Source organism: Vanellus vanellus (assembly GCF_965231255.1).
Source record: "Vanellus vanellus genome assembly, chromosome: 10".
NCBI classification, from domain to species: Eukaryota; Metazoa; Chordata; class Aves; order Charadriiformes; family Charadriidae; genus Vanellus; species Vanellus vanellus.
In genome coordinates this window covers 13,811,495-13,835,614 of record NC_138915.1, presented here as the reverse complement: position 1 = coordinate 13,835,614, position 24,120 = coordinate 13,811,495, and the positions used below count along the sequence as shown (strand labels likewise).

The 24,120-nt window shown below is 58.0% G+C and overlaps 2 protein-coding genes across 4 annotated transcripts in view; one reads left to right on the top strand and one right to left on the bottom strand.

Moving 5' to 3' along the window:
* Positions 1-13,750, top strand: part of LOC309676013 (relaxin receptor 1-like) — a gene marked incomplete at both ends in the record, with an annotated part of 40,530 nt that extends 26,780 nt beyond the window's left edge. Inside the window, 17 exons of the mRNA XM_082488456.1 lie at positions 553-699; positions 1,452-1,541; positions 1,653-1,758; positions 2,349-2,420; positions 2,901-2,972; positions 3,383-3,454; positions 4,668-4,739; positions 6,604-6,678; positions 6,920-6,991; positions 9,194-9,265; positions 9,457-9,528; positions 9,852-9,923; positions 10,009-10,080; positions 11,509-11,738; positions 12,142-12,552; positions 13,001-13,216; positions 13,563-13,750. Coding sequence (XP_082344582.1) covers positions 553-699; positions 1,452-1,541; positions 1,653-1,758; positions 2,349-2,420; positions 2,901-2,972; positions 3,383-3,454; positions 4,668-4,739; positions 6,604-6,678; positions 6,920-6,991; positions 9,194-9,265; positions 9,457-9,528; positions 9,852-9,923; positions 10,009-10,080; positions 11,509-11,738; positions 12,142-12,552; positions 13,001-13,216; positions 13,563-13,750 — 2,111 coding nt within the window. The remainder of the gene's footprint in view (positions 1-552; positions 700-1,451; positions 1,542-1,652; positions 1,759-2,348; positions 2,421-2,900; positions 2,973-3,382; positions 3,455-4,667; positions 4,740-6,603; positions 6,679-6,919; positions 6,992-9,193; positions 9,266-9,456; positions 9,529-9,851; positions 9,924-10,008; positions 10,081-11,508; positions 11,739-12,141; positions 12,553-13,000; positions 13,217-13,562) is intronic.
* A 153-nt stretch (positions 13,751-13,903) lies between these two features.
* The window catches only part of STARD8 (StAR related lipid transfer domain containing 8), a 76,802-nt gene continuing 66,585 nt past the window's right edge, over positions 13,904-24,120 (bottom strand). For all 3 annotated transcript variants that reach the window (XM_082488426.1, XM_082488427.1, XM_082488428.1), the window contains 11 exons: positions 23,836-23,899; positions 21,497-22,875; positions 20,137-20,310; positions 19,479-19,638; positions 18,940-19,138; positions 18,576-18,786; positions 18,211-18,325; positions 17,638-17,853; positions 16,965-17,182; positions 16,585-16,761; positions 13,904-15,912 (listed from right to left, as the gene is read on the bottom strand). In XM_082488426.1, coding sequence (XP_082344552.1) covers positions 15,795-15,912; positions 16,585-16,761; positions 16,965-17,182; positions 17,638-17,853; positions 18,211-18,325; positions 18,576-18,786; positions 18,940-19,138; positions 19,479-19,638; positions 20,137-20,310; positions 21,497-22,875; positions 23,836-23,899 — 3,031 coding nt within the window. In that variant the 3' untranslated portion in view covers positions 13,904-15,794. The remainder of the gene's footprint in view (positions 15,913-16,584; positions 16,762-16,964; positions 17,183-17,637; positions 17,854-18,210; positions 18,326-18,575; positions 18,787-18,939; positions 19,139-19,478; positions 19,639-20,136; positions 20,311-21,496; positions 22,876-23,835; positions 23,900-24,120) is intronic.

Here is a 24,120-nt window from a genome sequence, read left to right as displayed (position 1 = left end):
TTACCTTTGATGGCTCTGATGGAAAGGACCCAGGAAAAGGGGAGCCGGAGCTGCCCCGACAGCTTTGCACCGGGGGACGGGGCTGCCCCTCGGGGAGGGGGGTGGCCTGGGGAGGAGGGATGGGGTGGCCAGTTTGTTGGAGCTCTCCATTTCCATGCATTCCTCAGCAGAACTGTCTCTTCCTGCACACCTGGGCTCCAGGTTGGCATTTTGCAGCTAAAAGTGCTCTGAAAGCAAGAGTTTGGGTCCTTCTTTTCCCCTGGGGCATGCCCGTGCCTCCTCGGTGGTCTCCAGCACCCCATCAGCTCATGCTTGCTCTGGCCGGAGCACAGTCTCGCGGGGCACTGGTGTGGCAATGCTGGTCCTCAGCAGCAGCGCAGGCACCCTTCAGCCCCCCAGCCCTAATCTGCCCTGAAAGTCACCAGAGCTGGCCACCAAGTAGGCTGCAGCCCCAGGAGCTCAGTGCCCTGAAGGCAACGGCACAGCATCTGTGAGGGGTCCAGGGGTTGGAGGTGATGCCCCAGCGCTGAGCATCTCCTCTTCCTTGGGCAGAGCCGCCTCTGATCCACTCCCGGCAGGACAGGCACGTGTGTCCCTTGGGGCAGTTTCCCTGCGGCAACCTCTCCGTCTGCCTGCCCCAGGCCCTGCACTGCAACGGGGAGGATGACTGCGACAACGGAGCTGACGAGGAGAACTGCGGTAAGCAGCAAGCCCCTCGCAAAGAGGGATGCCCTCAGAGTGAGTAACCCCCAAGCCCGGGAATGCCAGGATCCGGGACCACGAGTGTATTAGAGCAGAGCTTGCTCTTCCCCTGGGAAGCATGAGGAATCCTGGATATGCTCTGTTTTCCAGCTGCTTCCCCGGCTATTGTGTTTGCACACCATCCCGGCACACTCATCCGTCAGGGATTCTCCCAGGCTGGGGTGCCGAAGACCTTTGTTGCTACAAGGTTGGGGCTGTTATTTCTGGGTGGTGGTGGAAAGATAGAGGAGCAGAGGGGCTCTGAACTACCAGTACAGACACACGGGTTCAGCAGATTTAAAAACACAAAATGAGTTCTTTTTTTTTTTTGCACGATGCACAGTGCCACTGTGGAGCTCTTTGCTCAGGGATGCTGAGTCTAGGAGTGGAAATGAATTAGAGACTGGACAAATTTGTACCCTCTGGGAGCTGGTTAACTGAGCAGCATGGATGCAGCGTCTGGCTCAGGATATCCTTAAAGTGGGTAGTTGGGGTGCTAGAGATAGAGGAAAGAAAATTTTCTTGTGGCTGTGCTTGGAGACATGCCACGGGGCTGGATGAATCCCTGTTCTGCCCCGGTGCAGCTGTGGGGCTGGAGCCAGATCTCAGGCTTCGTGTGATGCAGTACCCTCTCCCGAGGCTGCCGGGGTTTTTGCTCCGCGCTGATGTCCGTGTGCCTCTAACGGTGGTCTGCACCCTCTGCCCTGCAGTGGATGACAGCGGCTGGCTGCAGATCTTGGGCGACATGCTGGCTGCCAGGAGCGGCAGGATGGCGGTGGAAGACGAGGGTGATGCCTGCTGTAAGCCATCCTCCCCAGGGCTGGGCATCCTTCCCCAGCCCATGGGTGTCCCCTGCCCTGCACGGGCCCCCTGTGCCCTCCCCCCAGTGAATCTCCTCTGCTTGCTCACAGGGCTGGAGCTCTTCCCAGAGCGGTGCCGGTGCTGGGGAAGTGCTGTAGACTGCACCGAGCAGGACCTCGCCACTGTCCCCTGGGTCTCCTCCAACGTGACCAGGATGTGAGTAGCAGCGGGTGCACGCACCCCTCTCCCTCAGGAGAGGCACACGTGGGACATGCACTGCCACCCGGCAGGAAAACAAGCTTAGAGGGAAGGAAATAAAACCCCTGGCTTTTACTTGTCCCTGCATCCAAAGAAGCAAAGAGCCCTTTCCACACCAACAGACCACTCTCTGCTGAGCTTCAGCTGCTCACTGCAACCCTCCCACAACAGCACTGAGCTGGGAGCAGGGAATGGCTGGATCCTGGCCGGGATGAGGACTGGGGAACTGCCTTCGCTGCCAAGCCTCCAACTGAGATGCACAGGGTTGGAGACTGTCGGGGAGGTCCAGGGCTGGGATGCCTTTACACCTAGCAAGGGCTTAGGAAGGGAGGAGAGTGTGGAAAAACCCATCTGCAGCAAATAATGCTTGCAGATTGGGCAGGTGATTAGCAATGTAGCATTAACGAAGAGCAGCTGCCTTGTATTTTGTTTGTATTGCACAAGAAGAGGAGGTCCAGTCTTCACTGTTCTCCGTTGATAAAAGCCTCTCCTCTGTCCTAGTCTGCTGGCCCTGAGTTTGAATTTTTTTCCTTCTGTTTTCCTGCTAGGGACCTGAAGAAAAATAAAATCCGTGCTCTGCTGGACAATCAGTTTGGCAGGTACAGGAGTCTGAAGAAGCTGTGAGTACCGCCCTCTTTATCCTGCTCTCTGGCTTGTTTGTGATAAAAGGGGAGAGCAGTGGATGCACAGGTCAGCAGTGGTGGGGCCATGTGTAGAGGAACAAGCGTGTGAAGCAGCTCGCAGCAGCTGCTTGTGACCATCAGGGATCTGTATTTTCAGCTTCCTTTCCTTTGCATGGAGTAAATGAGGCGGGGGGGGGGGGGGGAAGCAGTCTCTCCAGGGCCACTAGAGACAAGAAGCCCGTGGCAGAGCAAGGGCTGCAGCCTGGACCTCCAACCTCCATCCCCGAGCACTACTGGGGACAGCCAGCCCGTGATGCTGGGCAGGGAACAGCATCACACCTAGTGTCCTGCAGATGTAGGCACACCACTCTCTTCCCTGGTGACCGAGGACCCCAAGAATCCCTTAGAAAACATACTTCTTCAATCTCTTTCCTGTTCTGTTTTGGTTTGTTTGTTTGTTTGTTTGTTTTTAAATAGGTTTTTGCAAAAAAACAGGATCCAATTGATCTCACCCAAAGCCTTTGCTGGACTTTCTCAGCTTAAAATGTTGTAAGTAAAGTTGTCTGTGTTACGGGGCCCTGGGGAGGGGAGCCCTGCGACGAACACAGTGCTCAGCTCCTCTTGGCACGAAGGCTCACAGCACAGCCGGCTTGAGGCCACGTTCTGAGTCCTTTCTCTTGTTCCTGCCAGAGTCTGTATCAAGCGTGCTTTAAGATGGAGTTGCATGTATTTTGGGTGAATGTGGAGCAGAGCAGAAGCATTTTCCCTCCTAGAAACATGGCTGTTCCCATCCTATCCAGCCTGAGCTGAGATCCTGTGTTTGAGCTGCTAAGGGAGACGGTGCCATGGGCACCTAAAGCCAGGGGCCGTGGGCAGCTCGGGAAAAACAGCTGTAGCAAAAGTGGGTTTAATCGGCAGTGGTGGCTGAGGATCGCTCTCCTCCTCTACATTGGTTCCAGGTTCCTCAGCCACAATAGGATCACGCAGCTGAAGCCCCGGGTTTTTGAGGACCTGCGTCACCTCGAGTGGCTGTGAGTTCCTCTGCCAGTCTCAACAGCATCAGAAGATGTGACTGATCCAAACTCTTCCTTGCATTTACCATAGTTTTATTTCCTTAGCGGGGGAAAAAATGGACAAGATGCTTTCGGGGTGTCTGTGGTAGCATGCCCGTGCTGGGGGCCGTGGTGGCGATGGGTGCGATGCCTGGCTGGGTCTCCACCTCCTCACTTTCCCCACCAGCTCTGGGGACCAGGGCATGCTTGGCCTCTGCTGCGGATCTTTTATGAAACTCCTGTTGGGGTTTCCCTCCCCTATTACTGGGGTCAGGTTTAGCACAGACTGGACGTGGTCTTGTCCAAAGTCTCGTTGTGGCCGGCTGGTCCCCACGGGGGCTCGCCGTGCTGCGCTCCCCTTGTCTGTGCGGAGCGGCAGCGGCAGGGTGCAGTGATGGGCTTCGTGCAGAGACAGCCTCAGCTCCCGGGCTGGAGCACCGGAGGTTTGTATATAAAAAGACTTTAAGTGCGCTGTTAAACATGGAGATTTGCAGCTCCATCACCTTGAAAAATATACGCCTAAATTGAAAGTACAGCTAATATCCTTCCCTTCTGTTTATTCTCAAAGGCTCTCGTGACTGGGCCCCTGTGGTGTGTGGTTTTACACACGGAGCTTATAAAAGATTTCTCTACAGAAAAGAAACCATAAAGGCCACTTTACAAGGTGGTTTGTTCCTCTTCTGCGTTTGCAGGAACAGCTCGGGCAGATCTGCCACCTCCCCAGGCTTCCCTCCTCTTACTTGCCATGGGACCAGCTCAGTTATTCCGTAAATCAAAGAGGGAAAACAGAAGGATGAGCAGCTCACAGAGGGTGGTCTGTGGTGCACACAAGCCAGAGGACTTTTGAGAAGCCCAGCACGGGCCTGAATTCCCCAAATGGTTTCTAATTTATCTTTATTTCACAGCAGAAGAGAGGAAAAATCCAACAGACCCTGACTGTGAAGGAATCCAGACTCTGCAGCTGGATCTAACGCTTCAGCCAGGGCTGCCCGGGCAGGATTCAAAGGGGGATGAAAGGGCTTCAGAGGGGGGCAGCCCCCTGCCCAGGGATGGGTGTCCATGGAAGCTGGCGGGGGAGAAGGGATGGGGCCCCCTCCTGCTGGGGAAATGCGAGTGCTAAACACAGGGGTTTCCCACTGCCTCCTCACCTTCTCTGGGTGCCCTCCTCTCACTTTTCCTCTTCTCCTTCTAGGATGCTGGACAACAACAGGATTGCCACGATCATCCCCGCGACGTTTGCAGGGCTGAAGTCTCTGTATTTCCTGTAAGTAGGGGCGGGCGCAGCCCTCCGCAGGGTTTGGGGGGAACCCCACTCTGTGGGTGTCTGCCTGGTCCCTCCTGCATGCCTTCTCCAGGCAGCTTCTAGCCTTTTTCAGGGCAAGTCAAGGATGCTGTGGCTTCCTCGCTTTCCCCAGGGTGCAAGGGGTGATGGTACAAGGGAGATGTCTGTCTTGATTGCATTTCCAGGAGCTGCAGGGGATGCCTGACCTGGCAGGGAGAACCAGCAGGCTTTGCTGGTGCTGCTGCTCCTCTGTCCATCTCCCGCTCTCAGCACACTCTACTTAAACCCAGGGTTACTGCTTTTGCTTGGGACGGGGACAGGGACAGGCAGGTTTCTGGGGAGTTTGGCCTGAGCAGAGCCTCAGCACTAACTGATGAGCCGGACAGGTAGGGATGACAGCAGTTTGGGTTGCTGACCGCTTTCCTTGAGTCAGCGACTGCAAACGGGATCCAATGCTTTCCCAAACTACAGCTCTTCTGCTGGCTGTTTTCACACCAGGTCATCTCAAGCCAAGGGGTCTTTAAGGTCCAGCTATGTCCAAGATGGACATACAGGATAACAAATTTGCTTTAACCACCATAAAAACAACTTTGCAATTGCTATAAAGTGACTTTAACACCTTTTCCGTAGTCCAGAATACAGATCGGAAACCTTGGCAGCAGCCTGGAGTCAGCATTAGGGGGAAGTTTTGGCTGTTGTAGTGGAAAAAACACATGTGTGTGAGTCCATAGATGCACATATATATTCATGTACATCTGACCGTGTTTTAAGCTGTATTCCCTGGGTGGACACCTGCAAGTAGAGTGCTTCAGCCACAGCTGCTGGTCTGGGCTCGCACCATCTCTGCTGGAGATGTAACTGCTGGAGTTGGCTCTAAAAGCCCGAAAGTTGGGTTTGGGGGTGTGCAGGACTTGGTAACCACTGTGCCTGGGGATGGGGGAGCCACTGGCATGGGGGAACGGAGCGCAGCTGGGGCTGGCCATGGGCTTGGGGAAGAGGGGCTGTGACCCTGGGACTTTGTTCCTCTGCAAAACCTGGGTAGTGCTCGGTGTCCAGAGACCTGTCCCTGCTCTGTCCCCAGAGGAGGAGTCATGTGGGCTGTGGAGGACAGCCCTGGGGGGACGGGGCTCCCCTCAGCCGCACGTTTCCACGCTGAAGGCAACAGTGCCGCTCTGCTCGGTGACGTACTCTGTTTATCCGTCCTGCATTTTTGTTAGCAAATCAAATAAACTAAAACTGCGGTCACTAAATGTGCAGTGAGGAACACTGTGCGCACAGGCATGTGCAAAAGCGCTGGGAAAAACACCAGCGGGAGTTCAGGCTATAAATTTGCCTTTACTGGCTGTCACTCCAGGGTCATTTGCTGCTGCTTTCATGCCCTGTTCTCCCAGTGACGTGCCCGTCACGGCTCACTGGAGAGCATCTCCCACAGCCGCCTAATGTGCCTCGTATCGTTACCTTGACATCTTTTCCAAAGAAGGTGAACGAAGCTCAGCACCGCCGTTGGTAGCCACCTATGCCAGGCCTTTGCCTGGGGCGGTGGGAGCTGAACTCGCCCTGTGGTTTTGTGTGGCCGTGGCTGCTCTGCCGGGGTGTGTGGGAGCCGGTGCAGCCGCAGCCACGCTGTTCTGGGCTGGCTGCACCACCGGCCCCGAGCTCCCCCCGGGGTATCTGCGCAAGCAGCCCATACAGTGCAGATGTCCCCCCAGGTGAGGCCACGGACCAGCAAAAAGCCCTTGTGAAACACTGCGTGGTCCGGCAGCAGGACCCCATCTGTGCACAGGGTTGTGTCCCGGGCAGACGTATGGTGCTGTAACCTCATTTTTCCTTCTTGCCTCCCGACCAGGTACATGCTGAACAACTCTTTGACTCAAATACCCAATGCCTCCCTCTGCGCAGAGATGCCGAAGCTCAGCTGGCTGTGAGTACCCTGCCTGCCGGCAGCGATGCCGGGCTGCCTGCAGGGTAGGCAGGGGCTGCTGCAGGCGCTGCTCCCGCTCCCCGGCCAGGCTCCTGCGGCAGAGAAGGGGGGGAAAGTGCTGAGAGCATCCCACAGGGGATGGGGATGGGGGCAGAGGGGGCGCAAGCAAGAGGTGAGGGATTAGCCCCCAAGGACGGTGGGGATGGAGGGGGAGAGCCTGGGCACGATTGCCTTTCTGCAGGGAGCTGGAAGGGAACAGGATCCAGGCGGTGAGCCGGGCTGTCTTCCAGGAGTGCCACGACTTCACGGTGCTGTGAGTACCTCGGGGCCCCCGCTTGCCGGTGCAGACCCCGTCCCATTGTGGGCACATGGAGGGAGGAGCGGGGGGTAGCCTGCACTCAACTGGGCCCCACATTTCCCGCTGCTCTGGAATAGATGAGGAGCTGCTGTCTGGTGTTTAGTGGTTTCAGCCCACGTTTGTACACAGCATCAGCAGTGCAGTCAGCTTCATGAAGTTTGCAGGGGCTTGATCGGGGGTCCCAGAGCCTTTTCCAGGGGCTCTGTGCTGGAGGATGGCTGAAGTGGGGTTGGGGAGCTGGTGGGCTCATCCCAGAGCACTGTCACCAGCCCTTCTTCAGGTGGGAGATCGTGGCAGGACACGGCATGGAAAAACTTTCCTATGGTGTGCGAATACCAGAGCTCACAGCCAGCCCGGCCTCTTCCGCTGGCATTCAAATCCCCTAAAAATATCCCTGAGGAAGGCCATAAAGCTTGAGAGCTGGGTCTCTGCATGTCAAACAGTGTCTGGCTCTGTTTCCTCCCCTCCTGCCTGGAACCTTCTCCTGCCTCATTCTCTCCTGGCCCCGGGGCTGAGCTCTCATCCAGGTGCCCTCCCAGAGCTGACAAAAGCAGAGGATTTGCATCGACGATGCACAGGCCTCTCTCCCAGGGTCTAGTTTTCCTGTATGTGATGGTCATATATCTCCCAGAGAGATGTATACAGCCCCTGGAGCCTCAGGAGTTAAGGACAGGAGAGTTGTGCACTGTGCAGATGTTATCCATGAGCACAAGGCCACCAGCGGCCACAGGGTGGTGGCAGGAGAGCAGAAGTGTGATGGGGAGCCAAGCCATCCTCCCAGGGGATTGGCCATCATGGTTACCCAGAGCCCTGGGAATACATTGCGGGACCCTGTGCCAATGCTGCCGGATCAGAATAAGCAAGTAAATCCAGGGCTTGGCTGGACAGTAGCTGATACGGGGCTGGGATGGGATCGGCTCCGGCAGGAGCTGCTCTCCTTTCTCCTTCCCCAGACATCACTTTCCTGTGAGGTGCAGCGGATTATGCCCCTGCCCCGAGGGCAAACGCAGCAGCAGCACCCCAGTGCTCATCGCTACCCCGTGCAGGAGCAGGTTACCTGGCCAGCAGCAGAGCGGAGGCACAGGCTGGCCCATGGAGAGGTGGAGATGCCAATGAGGTGAAGATCCCCTTCGCAGTTTACCTGGCAGTCCTTGGGGACCGATCTTGGGACTCCTCTGACCACTGGCCCACAGAGTGTCTCTGAGGATGAGTGCTGTGGAAAGCTCTGCTGTCACTTTCCAGTCGAAGATTGCTGCACAAAGATAATGTTCCCCTCTCCTGCCTTTCTTGGAGAAGCCCCAATAGGCATTTAATCCCCAAAATATGCACCCCTACGTCTTTTTCTCCAGTGAGAGCTGCCTGCAAGCCCCCGGTGCCGGGTGGGTGAGCTGCCGCCCCGCCATCCATCCTTCCTCCCGCAGCCGAGCCCGTTGGCTTTGATCAGCAGCGTGTTTCCCGGGGCTGTTATGGCAGTGCCATGGAAACGTCTGTACAGGCAAGACGGATGGTGTAAACACGCCCTGACCGTGACACCAGCAGAGGAGACAGGGGCTCATGTTCGGGCTCTGTGGGATGAGCTGTCCTGGCTGAACTCCCCCATCTCCCCCCATCCCGCCCAGCCGCACCATGGACCACATTAGAGCGGGATGCTCTGGTTGGTGTCTGAGCTCAGCGGAGCCCAGCTGCTTGATGTGAGCCTCCACCAAGGAGCATCTGCCCCAGGTCATGGCACTCATGAGGTCTCCTAGCGCCTTCAAGCATGTGCCATCCCACCGGGCTCCGCTCCTGCTGCTCTGAAACCATTTGTGTTTCTTGGTGCACCGTGCTGGGTTTTTGCCTCTGAGCACTTGAACCAGCTCTGTTCATCTTCCGCACTTCTGATGGGCTCTTCTCTGAGCTGTGAGCTTGCATGAGATGGAGCCTTGCACCTGAGAGCTGGGCTCTGGCTCAGACTTTCCCTACAACAACAGAGCATTTGGCTGCTGGAGGTGATGGTTGTGGCTCGGTGCATTTGGGAAGGATGTGGCAGGGTGAGCGCCGTGCAGCACTGGCACCCCTGGCTGTTCATGGCCAGTCCAGGGATCAGATGACGCTCCTGAAGGGCGTGCAAGACTGCGCCGTACCCACATGCTCTCTCTCCCCTTCCTTCTCCTCCAGGATCCTGCGCAGAAACAAGCTCAAGTGGATCCAGGATGGGACGTTTTCCAGGCTGAACAGGCTGGTGGAGCTGTAAGTTTCCAGCCATCGCTTGCCCTGAACCCCCTGCTCCCGCAGGCAGGCACTGTGCTGGGGGCAGGGGTGGGGGTCTTGCTCGGGACCCCTCTCTGCCCCCTGCCCAGGGCACCTTGCTGCTCAGCACCCTTGGCTGAGAGCACCGAGTCTTGCACCCACTTCTCAAACACTGCTTCTCCTCCGCACAGCGACCTGTCGTCCAACAGACTAGACCAGCTCCCCTCCTCTCTATTTAACGGCCTGGCTGAGCTCCAGCAGCTGTGAGTACCGGGGCTGCACTGCCCAGGGGGTGCCCCTGCCCCCCCAGCAAGTGATGGGGTGCCCTGCAGGACCCCTGCACCTCTGCATCGTGCTGGGTACATGCCCTTGCTGCGTGGTCTCTTCACTCAGCAGTGTGACCGCCACAGTGGTGGCCCCAGCAGGATGTGCTCCCTCCAGGTGGGTCTGCTTCGGGGCTGCAGACCCATCCTGGGGGAATGGGGAGTGCTGGGAAAAGCCATAGAAAGACACCCCTTTGCCCTTGCTTCCAGCTACTCTGATAGCTTCCAGGTGGGAAAAATACTAAAGGCTTGTCTTTTTTCAGGAATATTTCCTACAACCCCTTGAGAGAGATCTTCCCTGGCCAGTTTGAGAGCCTGCCCCAGCTACGGTCTCTGTGAGTCCCGCAACACCGACTGCAGCAGCCCCAAAATCAGCCCAGGGCTGCTCACAGCTTCCCCTGTGCTGGTTTCCTTATGCAGGAGCTTGGAAGGGCTGGAGATCCCCAACATCCACAACCTGACCTTCCAGAAGCTGACCAACCTCTCCCACATGTGAGTGGGGGGAGTGGGTGGCTGCTGCCGCCCTGGCACCCGTGCCCGGGGGTGCTGGGTGCGGGGAGGGAAAGCGGTTCACTCCCTACACCCGTGAGCAAGTTATTTCCGCCCACTGGAAGCCCCTGAGCATGATGATACTGCTTAAATCCCCCCGGGGCAAGAGGGTGGCTCCTAGCTGGGGCTTACTTAGAGCAAGGGGAGCATTTCGCCCATGGGAAGGGAGCGCTTTGTAGAGCCACAGGTTCCCCATCTGGGTACGCGTATGATACAAAGAGCGGTCTGGATTTCTGAAGGTGCACATTGCGTAGGTGATGTGGGCAAGGTAGGCTCCCGCAGCCAAGGCGTAGTGAGCTATGTGCTGAAAGCTGTGGTTAAGTAATCCCATTAGCGGCCCTTTTGCTTGGGTCTGAGATAATGACCCAAGAACCCCAGAGATGTGCAGATAGACAGGCTGGACAGGCGTCGCACACAGTGTGGAAACAGGACTGCACAGCCAGATGTGAGTGCTTCGGCTTCTCTTTGGAAGGAGAAAAAATAAAAAATCATTAATTTTCTCCAGATGCACATTTTAAAGTACCTGTAATGAAAGACAACTACATCTTCCTTTCCATAATTGGTCTGTTTGCACTATAAATATGGTACATTTTCTACCTGACTTGCTAATAAGCAATCATTTTCTCTCCTTTTATCTATAATTAAGCAGAAATGAGCCTCGCATTTCAGTTTTGTAGTCATTTTCTAATGCAGAGTTTTGCTAAGCTTATATGGGTTGGCTTTTATAAGGCTTGAAAAGATTAATCTGAAATAACATGCAGGGGAAAAAAATGTGAATCCCTGTTAATGGAACTTGAAGGATTTGAATAAGGGATTGATTTTTAAATGTTAGTTTGTGAGAATCATGGGTTGACAGTGCTGAATAGGGGCAGATTTAAGAGTGCGGCTGTGGTACATGATCCAAAAAGCACTGGGGTGCCTCCAGCTGGTGCTGCCAAGCCTTCGGGGTGCTGCTTGTTTAGTGTCCAAAAGCAGCTGCAGTACTGTGCAAATGGGGACCCCGCTTTGCTCAGCTCCATCACGCTCTGTGTCCCCCACAGGTCCCTGCCCCGGGTGCTGTCATCGGGAGGGCTGTGTGCTGCCATCGCCCGGTCCTCGCTCCCACCCTGTGTTGCCACTGCCTTCTTCCTCCCCCTAACCTCCCCATCGCCCTCCCCCTGCTCTGTGTAAGCCCCCAGGCTCTTGGCTAGTGAGGTGGGGTGTGGGGGGCAGATCTTCTCCACCCAGACAGGGAAAATCGTGGCCGAGGGGTTGGAGGGAACCAGTGCAGGCAGGCGGAGTGTGGGGTGCGGGGCAGGGGGCTGTGCACGCCAGACAATGTTTGCTCCTGGTCCCGGTCACAGCTAGGAAACCTTCCCCCTTCCCCAACAGCTACTTCAAGAAGTTCCAGTACTGCAGCTATGCACCCCATGTGCGCAGCTGCAAGCCCAACACCGATGGCATCTCCTCCTTTGAGAACCTCCTTGCCAACATCATCCTGCGTGTCTTCGTCTGGGTCATCGCCTGCCTCACCTGCTTCGGCAACCTCTTTGTCATCTGCATGCGGTCCTTCATTGTCACAGAGAACAGCCAGCACACCATGGCCATCAAGTCCCTGTGCTGTGAGCTGGGCAGTGGAGGGGCAGGGACCAGCAGGGGGAGTGCAGCGGGAACTGGGGCAGACAAGCTGCCCACCAGCATCTCCCCAGGGAGGACCTGTCTAGCTGATGCCAGCCCTCCCCAGTGCAGCCAGGGCCCATTTGCTGCCATTTTTTCCCATTGTGCTGTTGGCAGATGGGTTTCTGGGCATCCCTCTGTTCCTGGGGCATCTCAGCCCCTGCCCTCAGGTCTGTGCTCATGGGCACCAGCAGGCAGCTCTTTTATGCGCGTATATATATACATATATATGCATAAAGCCAATGGCTGCCCATTCTATGATGGCTTATGGCCATGGCATTAATGCAAAGGGCTACATTTGCCCACTGGTGCTTTTTTCTCAGGGTGCCTTGTTTTCCCCCCACTCAGGTGCAGATGGCTTGATGGGCATCTACCTCTTTGTCATTGGAGCCTTCGACCTCAAGTACTCGGGCGAATACAACAAGCACGCCCAGGGCTGGATGGGCAGCCTCCAGTGCCAGCTGGTGGGCAGCCTGGCCATGCTCTCCTCCGAGGTGTCAGTCCTGCTGCTGACCTACATGACCCTGGAGAAATACTTCTCTGTTGTTTTCCCGTTCAGCCACCACAGAGCTGGCAAGAAGCAGACCATCACAGTGCTAGTGGCCATCTGGCTTCTGGGCTTCTCCCTCAGCATTGTTCCTTTATGGTGTAAGGAGACCTTTGGGAACTACTACGGGAGGAACGGGGTGTGCTTCCCACTGCAGCCTGATCTGGACGAGCAGCCCAGTGCCCGGGGCTACTCCACCACCATCTACCTGGGTAAGGTCACCTTGGGACTTGGGACCCCGGGGTGGGGATGATGTGGGGCAGGACAAGCTTCCCTGGTGGGAATGAGGGTGCTCAGCCCAGCCATCCCCTCCAGGGTGCTGTGGGAACCTGCACTGCCTCCATTAGCAGGAGATCTGACTTTAAGGGGCGCTGCCATCCTGCTGGGACAGTGTAAGACGGGGGTGCCAGCTCTGCCCTATGTCTCGGGCTGGGGAATGTCCCTGCTCCAGCCTGGTGCTGTGCCCAGCGTCACCCCGGAGCTGGCCATGGGCATCGCTGGGCTAAGGCTGGATACAGAACTAGCCGGAGCTGCCGAGTGTCTCTGCCCCCTCTAGTGACAGAAGCAGGAGTAGTCCTGCTGCTGCCCGCTATGCCGCCGATCCCAGCTTGAGAGGTTTGCACTGAGGCGATGCTCAAAGCGAGATTTCTTCCTCTCTAGGCTTGAACCTCGCAGCCTTCATCACCATCGTCTTTGCCTACTCTGGCATGTTCTACTCCATCCACATCACTGCATCCAGAACAGCAGAGAGAGGGGTCTGCTCCCGGGAAGTTGCCATCGCAAAGAGGTTCTTCTTTATCGTCTTCACCGATGCTCTCTGCTGGATACCCATCTTCCTCCTCAAGCTGCTCTCCCTGCTGCAGGTGGAAATACCAGGTGATCCTCCATTCCCCGCGAGGCCCTGAAGCAGAGCCCACCGCTGGCTGCTGCCTGCCGGGATTTCCTGGGTCAGGGACCCTTTGATGTGGGTGCTGCCGAGTTTGGAGCTCTCTTCACCCACGAGGGCTGCAAGGGGAGATGACAGCATTACTGGTTTCCCTGGGCCACTGCCTCTCCTCAGGGAGCAGCAGGCACGACCCCTGCCGTGGGGGGAATACCCTTCCAGCCATGAACCCACAAATGGCATGGGCCCCCTTTGCTGTGTGGCCGGGAGTGGGTGGGTTACCCTTGGACAGGGGACAGCCCCCCCCGGCTGCCTAATGTCATGTCCTTGTTGGCACAGGCACCATCACCTCTTGGGTGGTCATCTTCATCCTGCCCATCAACAGTGCCCTGAATCCCATCCTCTACACCATCACCACCGCCTCCTTCCGGGAGAAGGTGAAGGGCTGTTTGCAGACCAAGCAGCTGGAGCTGTACGAGTCCCGTAAGAGCTTTACCCTGGCACCACTGCAGGCCAGCAGCCCTTGACCTTCCCCAGCAGCACAAGGATGCCCGTGGCTCCCCAGCCTGCCAGGCACTACCTCCAGCTTCACAGCCCCACAAGAAAGGGCATGATCAGCTCTGGGGTTCTCCTGGGTTGGAGAACTGCTAAGTGTGAAGGTTTCCTCATCAGCCAGTAGATATCGTTAGTACTTTATTAATTACACGGATGGGAAGAGCAGCCCCGATCCAAGTCAAACAATCTGTTGCAGTTTATGCGATACAAAACCAAAGTCCCTTAAATACAAAATACACATCTTTTAAGTGAGCATCACCTGGCACTGAGCTCTACTGCCAGAGTTATATATTAATATTCCAACTGTACAAGTATTTATAGATAGAAAAAAAGAAACATTTTAAAAAAATATTAGGAGAAAAATCACTCCCCCAAATGTTAGTTATATTTTTATATATATATATTATATATATATATAAAAATGCAGAATACAGACTCGAGTTGCTTTTTTGGTTTTTTTTTTTTTTTTCCTTCCTCACCAAAAGAGAGACAGATAGGATGTGTTATGGCAAAACTGACACTGGGAATTGCTCCCGTGCGTGGGTCACATTGCCTTCCAGTTGGAACGATGTCTGGGAACTTGGGTCCCTGCCTGAATGGAGAAACCAGGTCAGGTCCTGCGTGCTGTTAGCTACAGCAGAGGGTTTCTCTGTGGAGGAAAGGGAGGGATGGGAAGGGGAACAGACGTCTCCGCAGGGATTAGCGTTAGGGAAACAGCTCTGCACCCAGGAGGTATACGGGTTCTGCCACCTATAGCTGCCCAAAGAGGGGTGAATCTAGGACAACTCCACCACCCCACCTTTCTATAGAGGCCAGGAGGGGACGGAGCCTGGCCCGAGCAGCTGGCACATGCTTGGCCCAGCTTGGGCTACCATGCTTTGCTTGCTTGAAGGAAGCAGATGCTGCGCAGTGAGTTGGGATGAGCACAACCCTGCCTTGGCCAAAGCTTTCAGCCCCGAGCGCTGTTGTGGTGCAGCCGGTGCTGGCAAGGCTGCTGTCCCTCCTCCCCTCTCCGGGGCAGTGCAATGTGAACCCCAACAGCAGCAAGCAACTGGGAGCTGCTGCACTGGCTGTGTCCCTCCCTCCCACAGCGCCTCCTCGTAACCGGCCTGGTGGGACACTGCCCCTTCCCAGACTGTAGCCAGCTACCAGGACAGCTGCTCTGGGGCTCTAGACATGTCCTGCCTGCTCCAACCGAGGGGTAGGCTGGTTTTGAGGGATGGGCTTGGCTTGGAACATCATCCATCCAGCCCCCACTGAAGCCTAATGCCCAAAGTAGTGCTTTTAGCCAAGTAAGAGCAAAGCACGGGACTGGAGGGCTTTTTCTTCTCCTATGAAATTCAGCACCAAATGTAATGGCAATAGGTTCCTTCTGCCACTCGACAACAGCTAGCTCTCGAGGCATATCTGGATATCTAGGTGTCACTCCCCACTTTCCAGAACAGCAGCCTCCTCCACTACCAAACAGGTTCTCACAGTGACCCCCTGGCTGTCCCTCCCAGGTGACACCGCACACACAATCCATCCCTCGCTGCCCACCCTTCACTTCCCAACAGCGCTGCGACCTACAGACGCAGCACCATCCTCCCTGTTCGCTTCTCCCACACCTCCACACCTTCCCGCTTCGCTCCACGCACCTTCGCCCCCACGGCTGCTCCCGGGTCGCATGGGGGGACCCAGCTCCACCTGGGCCAGCTGCTTCCCAGCCCTGCCCGCAGGCTGCCTTCCCACAGCCGACCCCTCCTCTGGGGACCGCGGGCTGCACGGCTTCACCTCTGTGGACAACGTGCTGCGCAGCACGCTTGAGCAAGGGGTGGCTGAAGTAGCAGCAGGATGGCGGGATGGGGAATGCCCAGCCCAGGGTAAAGGGATGCTTATAAATATGTGCCTGCGAACATGCCAGCCTCTGCCTCCCCCTCCACGGCCAGCTGCCTGCACGGCACTCCCCTCCAAGAGCCCCAGCCCGGATCCACCGGCAAGTCCACGTCAGACAGGACAGAGAGTCTTCCTGGCACCTCAGATCTTCGTCTCGGGGCCGTTGGGACTCAGGGCTGGGAAAGAGTCTCGGATCCTCGCCAGCTCCATGGCGCAGAGGTGGCCAAAAACCTTGTTGTACCACTCAGGAGACCGGCCCCTGGAGAAGGGAACAGGCAGGGGGAGGGTGAGCGGGCAGAAGAGATGCTGGCAGGTGCCAAGGAGCAGCACGTGGCTTCTCACTGCGGGACAGGCACTCAGCGTAGCTCCAGCTGCGATGGACTATGAGACGCTGAATGAGCACTACATGACAGAAAAGGGAATGTGCCTCCCCCGCTCCCCACTGCAGACATCTGGCAAAATGGGGGAATATCCGTGACCCAACGGGGCTTGTGCCAGCCCCGCATGACAACCAGACTGCCCCTTGCGTCAGCCCATCCTTACACCACTACGGCCCAGCACAGCTCACCAGAGAGGAGAGTGTGAGTGCTGTGCTTCGTACTCATGGAGGACCCCATGTTTTCCGCAGAAGCTTTAAGGGACTTGCTGCCGCACTCAGAGCCACCAGAAGAACTGCCAGCACTGCAAGACCAAGCTGGTGGCTCCTTTCCCAATAACCATCTGGTAGCTAAAACCTGGCCCCCGACCAGCACCCCTTTCCCTCCAGGCAGGCAGGCAGGCACCATAGTGCGCGAGCTGCCGCCCCACCGGTGCTGCCAGCCCGGGCAAGCAGAGGGACGCGCAGCTCCTGCGCCCCACCACCACCACCACCCCCTGCTGCTCCACCAACCTCCCCGGCAGCTGATGCAGTGGCACCAAGGGCCCCCCTTACCTGAGGTCAGCTCTGCAGATGTGGGTCACTTTGGAGCGGCCCACGGCGCTGGGCTCGATGAGGTACTGGGAGGTCAGCACAACGGCTTTGACACCTCCCTCCACCGGCAGCTTGTCATGCTCCACTGAGATGGAGATGAGCAGGCAGGCTCCCCGCGGCAGGTCCGTGTGCCAGCGCCTGCGGGACAGAGCGGCCCCGCTCAGCTCCCGTCCCTGCGTCCCCACCTGCGGGCAGCCCCTGCCCAGACCTCGGGGTCCACATTGGGAGCGAGGAGGTGGGAGAGTCTGTACAGCCCAGGGAGGAGCAGCCAGGGCTGGGGCCAGATGGGATCCACCAAACCGAGACCAAACCCTCCCGCTCAGGTCCTTCCCTGCCCTCACCGGAGCACCACGCAGTCCCTGCGCGGGTGGGGTGCCATGCTGTCCGTGACGTAATGGTAGACCTCCATGTTCTTGTCCAGGGCCTCCACCACTTTGCTCTGCAGCAGGTCCTCATCCCAGAGATGACGCTCCCGAAGCACCCGGTGCAGCACCGTGGTGGGAGGGGCCTCGACATCCGTGGAGACCTTCCACAAGCGCAGAGGGTGCCCGTCCCCAACCTGACGGGTCGAGGGAAAGGTCAGGCAGGCTGTTCTGCAGGTCCCCCACAATGCTAACCCCCCAAGTGGCTTTAGCGATGACTCCCATTGCCATGGAGCAGCACCATCGCATCTGCATGCTAGTGAGGGGATGGGATGGGATGGGATGGGATGCGATATGCTCTGGCTGCTGGAGAGGTGCTGGATGCAGGCAACCAACTCCTCTGCTAACACCACCATGGTGGGATCTCTGCCAGGACTGCTGGGCACAGAGCACCCTCCATCCCAGAGCTGTCCATCTCTCAGCCCCACCTCTGGCCAGGGAATGGGTTGCTGATCCTTCCTTGTCGAAGGGAGCAAAGAGCAAGGGGTCATTAGCCAGTTGGCAGATGTGCACAGGACCTGTAGCACCCCGTGGTCACCCTGTACACATTTCCCATGTGACCCCAAGCCTCCCACCACACAGTGGCATTTACCTTTTTGCAGGAGAGCTCTGTGTTCAGGGGCCCTGGGGTGCTCAGCCACCCCTTGAATTTCTCCGATGACTCTTTCAGCAGGTTCTGGACACTCTGCTCGAAGTAGGAGTGTAAATCCTTGCTTTCCCCCTGACACATGAAGTCAGCCAGGGGATGTGGGTAAGCATCTGCTGCCATATACGAACTGCTCAGCTGGAGCAAGATGTCGTGGGATACCTACAAGCCAAGAGCATATAGATCTTCAGCAAGCCAGAGGGATCCTACGTGGAATTTGTGAGTGGTCCTGGGCAGCCAGAAAACCACAACTCCTTATCTCACCAAGGAGCGGGGAAGGATGGACACAGCCTCCCTGGACATACGTCCCGCATCTTGTGACCTGCACCACAACAAGATGCAGCTGGGCTTTGCTCCTGGGGCTGACCGACTGGTGGCAGCTGCCCCACTGAAGGACGGGTGCCCTTATCTTGCCCCACACTGACTCTGCAGGACCAGCACCCCACCAGGGAGGTCACGTCTCCCGCTGGCAGCACCCAGGGAAGGCAACGCCAGGCTGGACATGCGGCAGTCACCCACCTGGAAAAGCTTCTTGCAGTCGATGATCATGTGGGAGAGCCCCTGTGTTGCAGCCATGTTCTCATTGAGGTCCTTCTGGTCAGGCTTCCCCATGGTGCCCCTCTTATGTATCGCCCTGCGGGGGAGTAGGCATTGCTGGGACTGGGTGGGCATCCCGCCTGCCTCTACGTCCCCATTGCTCTGCTTTGCGCTGCAGAGCGCGGGACCTCCATATTGCAAAGCAGAGCAGAGCGATGGGGGGCTGTGTGAAAGTACGCGTGTTCCCACCATGCCTTGCCCCGGATGTCCATCCTCCCAGGATGGACTGGGAAGGGGTGATGGGGAGACAGGGGCTGCAGGAAGGCCACGGCTAGTCCAACCCTTACCTCGGTGAGGTGCTTTCCTTCTTGCACACGTTGAGGTGGAAGATGGAGGGGGCCAGGCAGACAGCCAGGTTCCCGGCAGTCATCTGGTTCTCCTCTGCAGAGGCGATGTCACTCAGGAAGTAGAGCAGGGTCTGCAGCACCTCCCGGTTCTCGTCCGGCATGAGGATAACGGCCGCCTGCACCGCCTGCAGCCGCTGCTCCTTCGACACGACTGCGGCAAAACTGATGGTCAGTAAGTCCATCCCCGCGGGCCACCACCTGCCTCCACTGCCTCTGTCCGCATGAACAGAGAGACGCCTCCTCCCTGGGAGACCCTGACTTTCATCCCCCGCCCAGAGGTGACCAGCCCCAGCCCAGCACTTACACTGGTATATCTGCAGGAAGGTGTCCGTCAGCTTGCTGGTGAAGATGGGCTCTGGCAGGTCGCGGAAGTACTGCTTCAGCAGGTCAGCCACGTCGTACGCTGACTGCCCGTCGTAGTTGACATTGTCGGGGCTGGTTTCATTCATGTGCCGGAGCGCCTGAATCCGGGACTTCACCCCCGACTTTCGGAAAATGCCAACCTGCCAGGAAAGAGCAGGTTGGTGCTCGAGCGCAGAGCAGGCACCAACCCAGCGGGGGCCCGGGCGGACTCCCATGGGACAGGCGAGGAAGCCCCTGCCCCAAAGACCTCACTCCCCTGCAACCCAGAGGAGAAGCCCGAGTGAGGGATGGCCAAGGGGACACCAGTGGGCGTGGAGTTCCCACAGACAATCCCACCCTCCCGCTTCACCACAGCCAAGCGCTGCAAGAGGTGAACAAAAAGCACCCCTGCAAGCTAGATTTTTCCCCAAATCACAGCACTGCTGCTCAGCGGCAGGCTCTGAGCTGCCCCACAGCCACGGCCAGTGGTCGCAGCATCACCTGGTCCAGGCACTGGCTGCGGATGTAGCGCATGGCTTGCTGGATGCTCTGTGGAAGGGGCTGCCCTGTCCGCTGCACGTTGATGATGGGCGGCACCCCGAAGACCACCTTGTCCCTGTAGTCAGGGACTTTACTCCGCTTCATGAACTTGGGCACAGTCCTGCGGAGTGGGACAGACAGACATCAGTGCAACGAAGAGCTCCCTCAGCACCACCTCGCAGAGGGGAGCAGGACCCCAGGTAACACACACGTGCCATATTTTGAATATAAGCAAGGCAGCTTTTGGGCAGGAACTGCAGCACCTTTTATTAAGCCAAAATGCTTTAATACTTGGCTACAAAAGCAAACCACTGCCCTGCTCTCTTACATTGCTGCAGCATTTTTAATGCCCCACAAACGCCTGCAGCCCTCCTGGGTGCAGATGATGCTGGGGGCCCAGGTGTCAGCCCCCAGCTCACACTTGCAAGGATGCCCACAGCCAAGCAGAGCAAAGCCAGCTTTTCTTTCAGCTTCTTCCCCTCCCTCTCCACCAACTTTGCACACCGAAGCAGCCCCAGGCTGCGGCCCCGGGCTGAGAGGCAGCGCCGGGCACAGCGCAGAGCTGCAGCCTGCACCCGCCACGAGGCCACCATCCCGGTCCCGCTCCCCACCAGCTCACCATGTCCAGGCTTGCTTGTGGGGCACGGAGTACTTCTCCATGATGGCCGTGAGATGGAGCAGGGAGCACTTCTGGAGCAGGTTGAGCTGGGCAGAGGACTGGCGGTTGATCTCCAGGGAGGCAGAGTTCAGGCTGGGCCGGTGCGAGTTCTGGAAACTGTGCCAGCGCAGCTTTCTGTGGGGAAACACCAGCGGTGGCAGAGCTGGAGACCCCGGGGAAGGTGCGGGCACAGCAGCAGCCGGGCTGAGCCCAGGGATACCAATACCCGCCCCAGTCCCACCAGTGCTGCTATCTCCCCCTGGATGCTCACAAACCCAGTGCGAGAGGGTGTCAGGGAGAGCATGAAAGACACTTTCCCTTGCCTCAAAGGACTGCTCCCCCCCCAGGTTCCCCTGAAACAACCAGCACCCCCTCACTTGCAGCCCCTGCAGAGCCGTGGGGCTGCAAGGCTCACTGCGCCTGCCCCAGCACCCAAGGGCTGTGCTGTGCTACAGCCCTGCCAGGAGACCTGGGGAGAACTCAAATGCTCAGGGTGACACATGCCTGCAGGACCACCACACAGAGCAATGCCATGGCAATGGGGGCATCTCCAACACTTGTTTTCTCAAGAAGAAAAGACACCCCAATGAGGCAGTGCTGTGTTTAGCCTGCTAAAACCCTTCCCAAGTCTGTGCTGCTCTGGGAAGGCTCCCGCCCAGCTGCTCCAGGGCCTCCCCAAGTCCAGAAGGGACATTCCCAGCTAGCAAAAACACCCCAGCCCTCTTTATTCCTCCATGCCTGCCTGCAGGCACAACACCCTCCAGCGTCAGTCGAGCAGGGGCTAGAAAAGTCACAGAATCCAGCAACGGCTGGAGTTTTCTTAAGGAAAAGCCCAAGAGAGGACTAGCACGCTGCAAGCAAGCGCCTCCTTCACTAGAGGAGACCTGTTATTAGTAAATAAAACCCCATTTAATTACGTGTCTGTGCAGGCAGGGAGGTGGCAGCCCGTACACCCGTACAGCAGCAGGGCTGGCAGTGGTGGCTTGCGGCCACCAGAGCGCACCAGCGCCCCGCGCTGCGCTCCCCCTGCCCGCCCCGCACCGCCCCGGCCCCATCTCCCCGCTCCTGCCCGCTTCTGCCATGCGGGAAAAAGGTCGATGGCCAAGCCAGAGCTTGCAGGGCACCGGCCAGCACATCCCCTGGCAACGGCTCCGGTGCTGCGCCACGGGCAGCGCATCCCTGCTGCAGAAGCACATGTTGATGGGAGACGGGCTTGCGGTGGTCCCCTGGCCGGCAGGGCACCAGCAGCTCCAGGACCAAGTCCTTCCTAAGAATGGTGGCAGGGAAGGAGAACACAGCCCCAGCCCCAGCCCGTGCTCACCTGCAGGGTCTGGTGAGCGATGCTCCCACCCCCGAGTCCCGGCGCTCCCGCATCTCAATCTCCTCGGCCTCATTGAGGGAGTTGCCCGTGCTGTCAAAGTCGCTGGCAGAGGTGCCGACATCTGACATGGATCGCTCTTCGAAGTGCAGGTTGGAGGGTTCCCCTCCCGAGTCCGACTCCTCCTCCTCATCCTCCTCCTCCTCACCCCCCTCCTCCCCAGCCAGGTCGGGGGAGATGGCTTTATACCAGAGCTCCACCTTCTGCTGCAGCCCCCACATGTGCTGCAGGATGTCATCGAGGTTCTCGTAGGTCACCTCCCCGTCCTCCTTGCAGAAATCCTCGCTGCTGTCGAACTCCGGCACGTTGTCGTACACACTGACCCGGCTGCCCAGGGAGCTGCAGGAACCCCGCCGGCGGCGGCAGGCAAAGCCCCGCGGGGAGGATGAGCCCTCCACGCTGCTGCTGCTGCCACCCCTGCCGCCTCCCACCAGCCCAACCGGCACATTCCCTGATTTCCAGTGGGTCAGGGAGCTGCCGCCCAAGGGACACAAGCTCTCGATGGAGAGGGATTTGGGGAAGGTGCCTGGCTTGTGGTCCTGGGGGATGTAGACCAAGCAGTCGCCCCGATGCACCTGCCGGTGCTGGCAGTCTCCAGCAGCCCAGTCGTCACTGGCCGTCATGGCCGTTTTGTAGTCCTCCAGGTAGACTCCGCTGCGTTTTGAGTCAGAGCCTACCTTGCTCCTGCCCGAGCCTAGCAAGCGGTTAGTCCTGTACGATACCGAGAAGAAGTGCTTTTTGCCATGAAAAGAGGCAGATATCCCTCTTTTAGGGGAGTTGGCCTTGGTGGCTGCGAGGTCCCCATTAGTCTTCAGGGAGCCCCATCCTGGTGTGGCTGTGATGCTGTCATGTGGGGCCACCTTCTCGTCTGGGTTGTCTTTCTCTTTGTCCCTCCTTCGGAGGGATTCGATCCTCTTCAAGAAGCTGCGAGACCGTCGCTTCTTTGGCTTCTCCTTGGAGCCCTCGCAATGGCTCAAAGGCTGCTCTGGCAAGGAGCGCTCACTCAAGCTGCGGCTGGAGGTGGCGATGGCAGTGGCAGTGCAGATGGGGGATGGGGGATCAGGCGGTGCAGCCCTGACACCCAGTGGGCCGCCTGTGCTGCTGGTGCTGCCGCTGCTGTGCAGGGACACAGCCTCCGGGTTGGTGCTGAGGTCCGTGAGGACGCTCTCGCGGCTGGACGCCAGTCGCATGGTGGAGCTCAGGACCTCGGAGCCCTGGGAGAGGACGTCAACCGACCCCACCCGTGACCACCTCTTGCTGTCCCTCTGAAAAGCCCACCGGTCGCTGATGGCACACAGATCTTCCTCCTCGGAGTCTTCATTCTGCAGGTGGTTGACAACAGGGAACAATCGATCAGTCAGAGCCACAGAGGGTCAGCGCGTCCTCCCGCCCTGCTCTGTCTCCTGGGACAGGCACCCCAGCAAAGGGCACAGCCCACAGCACAGCCCCTTAAGCCCACTCTGGTTGTCTTTGGCAACGGAGGGCTCCAGGAGCCAGCAGGCATCCTTTTGCCCATGCCCAAGGGCCATACAGCACCAGGGAAGGGAAGGCGCTGCTTCTAGGCTACCTCTGGATGGCTCACAGGCAGTCGGAACATCCCTACGGAGCCTCCCTGCAAACCCATGGCCACGCACGGCAGCGCAGAGCGGCGCAGGATGCAGTGCAGCATCCCTTCCCAAGTCAAAATAAGGGCAGTCAGAACAAGAAGGGATACGCCCACGTAATGATTTCCATATGCTGAACACAAAGCTGGTGTGCATTATAAATGTATTATTCATTAAGGGAAATAGAAAAGGCTTTGTTATTAATATGCCAATATTAATTGTTGTTGTGACACATGGGCTGGTTTCACCCATCCCTCCAGGGTCAGGCTTCCTCCTGGAGACACGCTGCCGGGGGGTCTCAGAGCCCGGCTCAGCAGAGACCCCGAGGGTGACGGTGCAGGTTACAGGCACACGGCCCTGCGCAGACCACCACGGCTGTCCCAGCACGGGTACGGCAACCTCTGCGGTTCGACTGCCACTGCCAGAGCCTGGGAGAGGTGTGTGGGCACAGGGCAAACACAGGCACCTGCTAATTCAGCCAAACGCTTCCGGGGCTGTGCCTGTCCTGGGAGACAGCGAAACGCATAAACCAGCGGCGCCGGGTGCTGCTCCGTGCCCGGGGGCAGTCCTGGCGCACACCAGCGTTATTACTGAACACCGGATTGCTGCCCCACCGGTGCGCACCCACTCCCCCGTGCCCCTCAGCCCCTCGCCTGCCCTTGAACGCCCAGGACGTACCTGTTTACGCTGAAAGTGGACTTCCAGCTTCATGGAGGCACATGTGTTCAGGGTCATCAGCCTCCTGCAAGAAACCAAGGGTGGCTTTACCCCGCTGGTCCTGGCCCCTCCTGGGGCCACAGTGCTTGCTTTTTCTTGTTCTTCCCTCCTCCCCGCCCCCCCTTTTTTTTTTTCTGTTTCTGTCTTAGAGCCCTTGTTGTTTGCTGTCACCTGTCACCCAGCAGCTGCGGCGCCAGGGATCAGAGGGACACGCGGAGCCCGGCACAGCCCCAAGCCCGCTCCCAG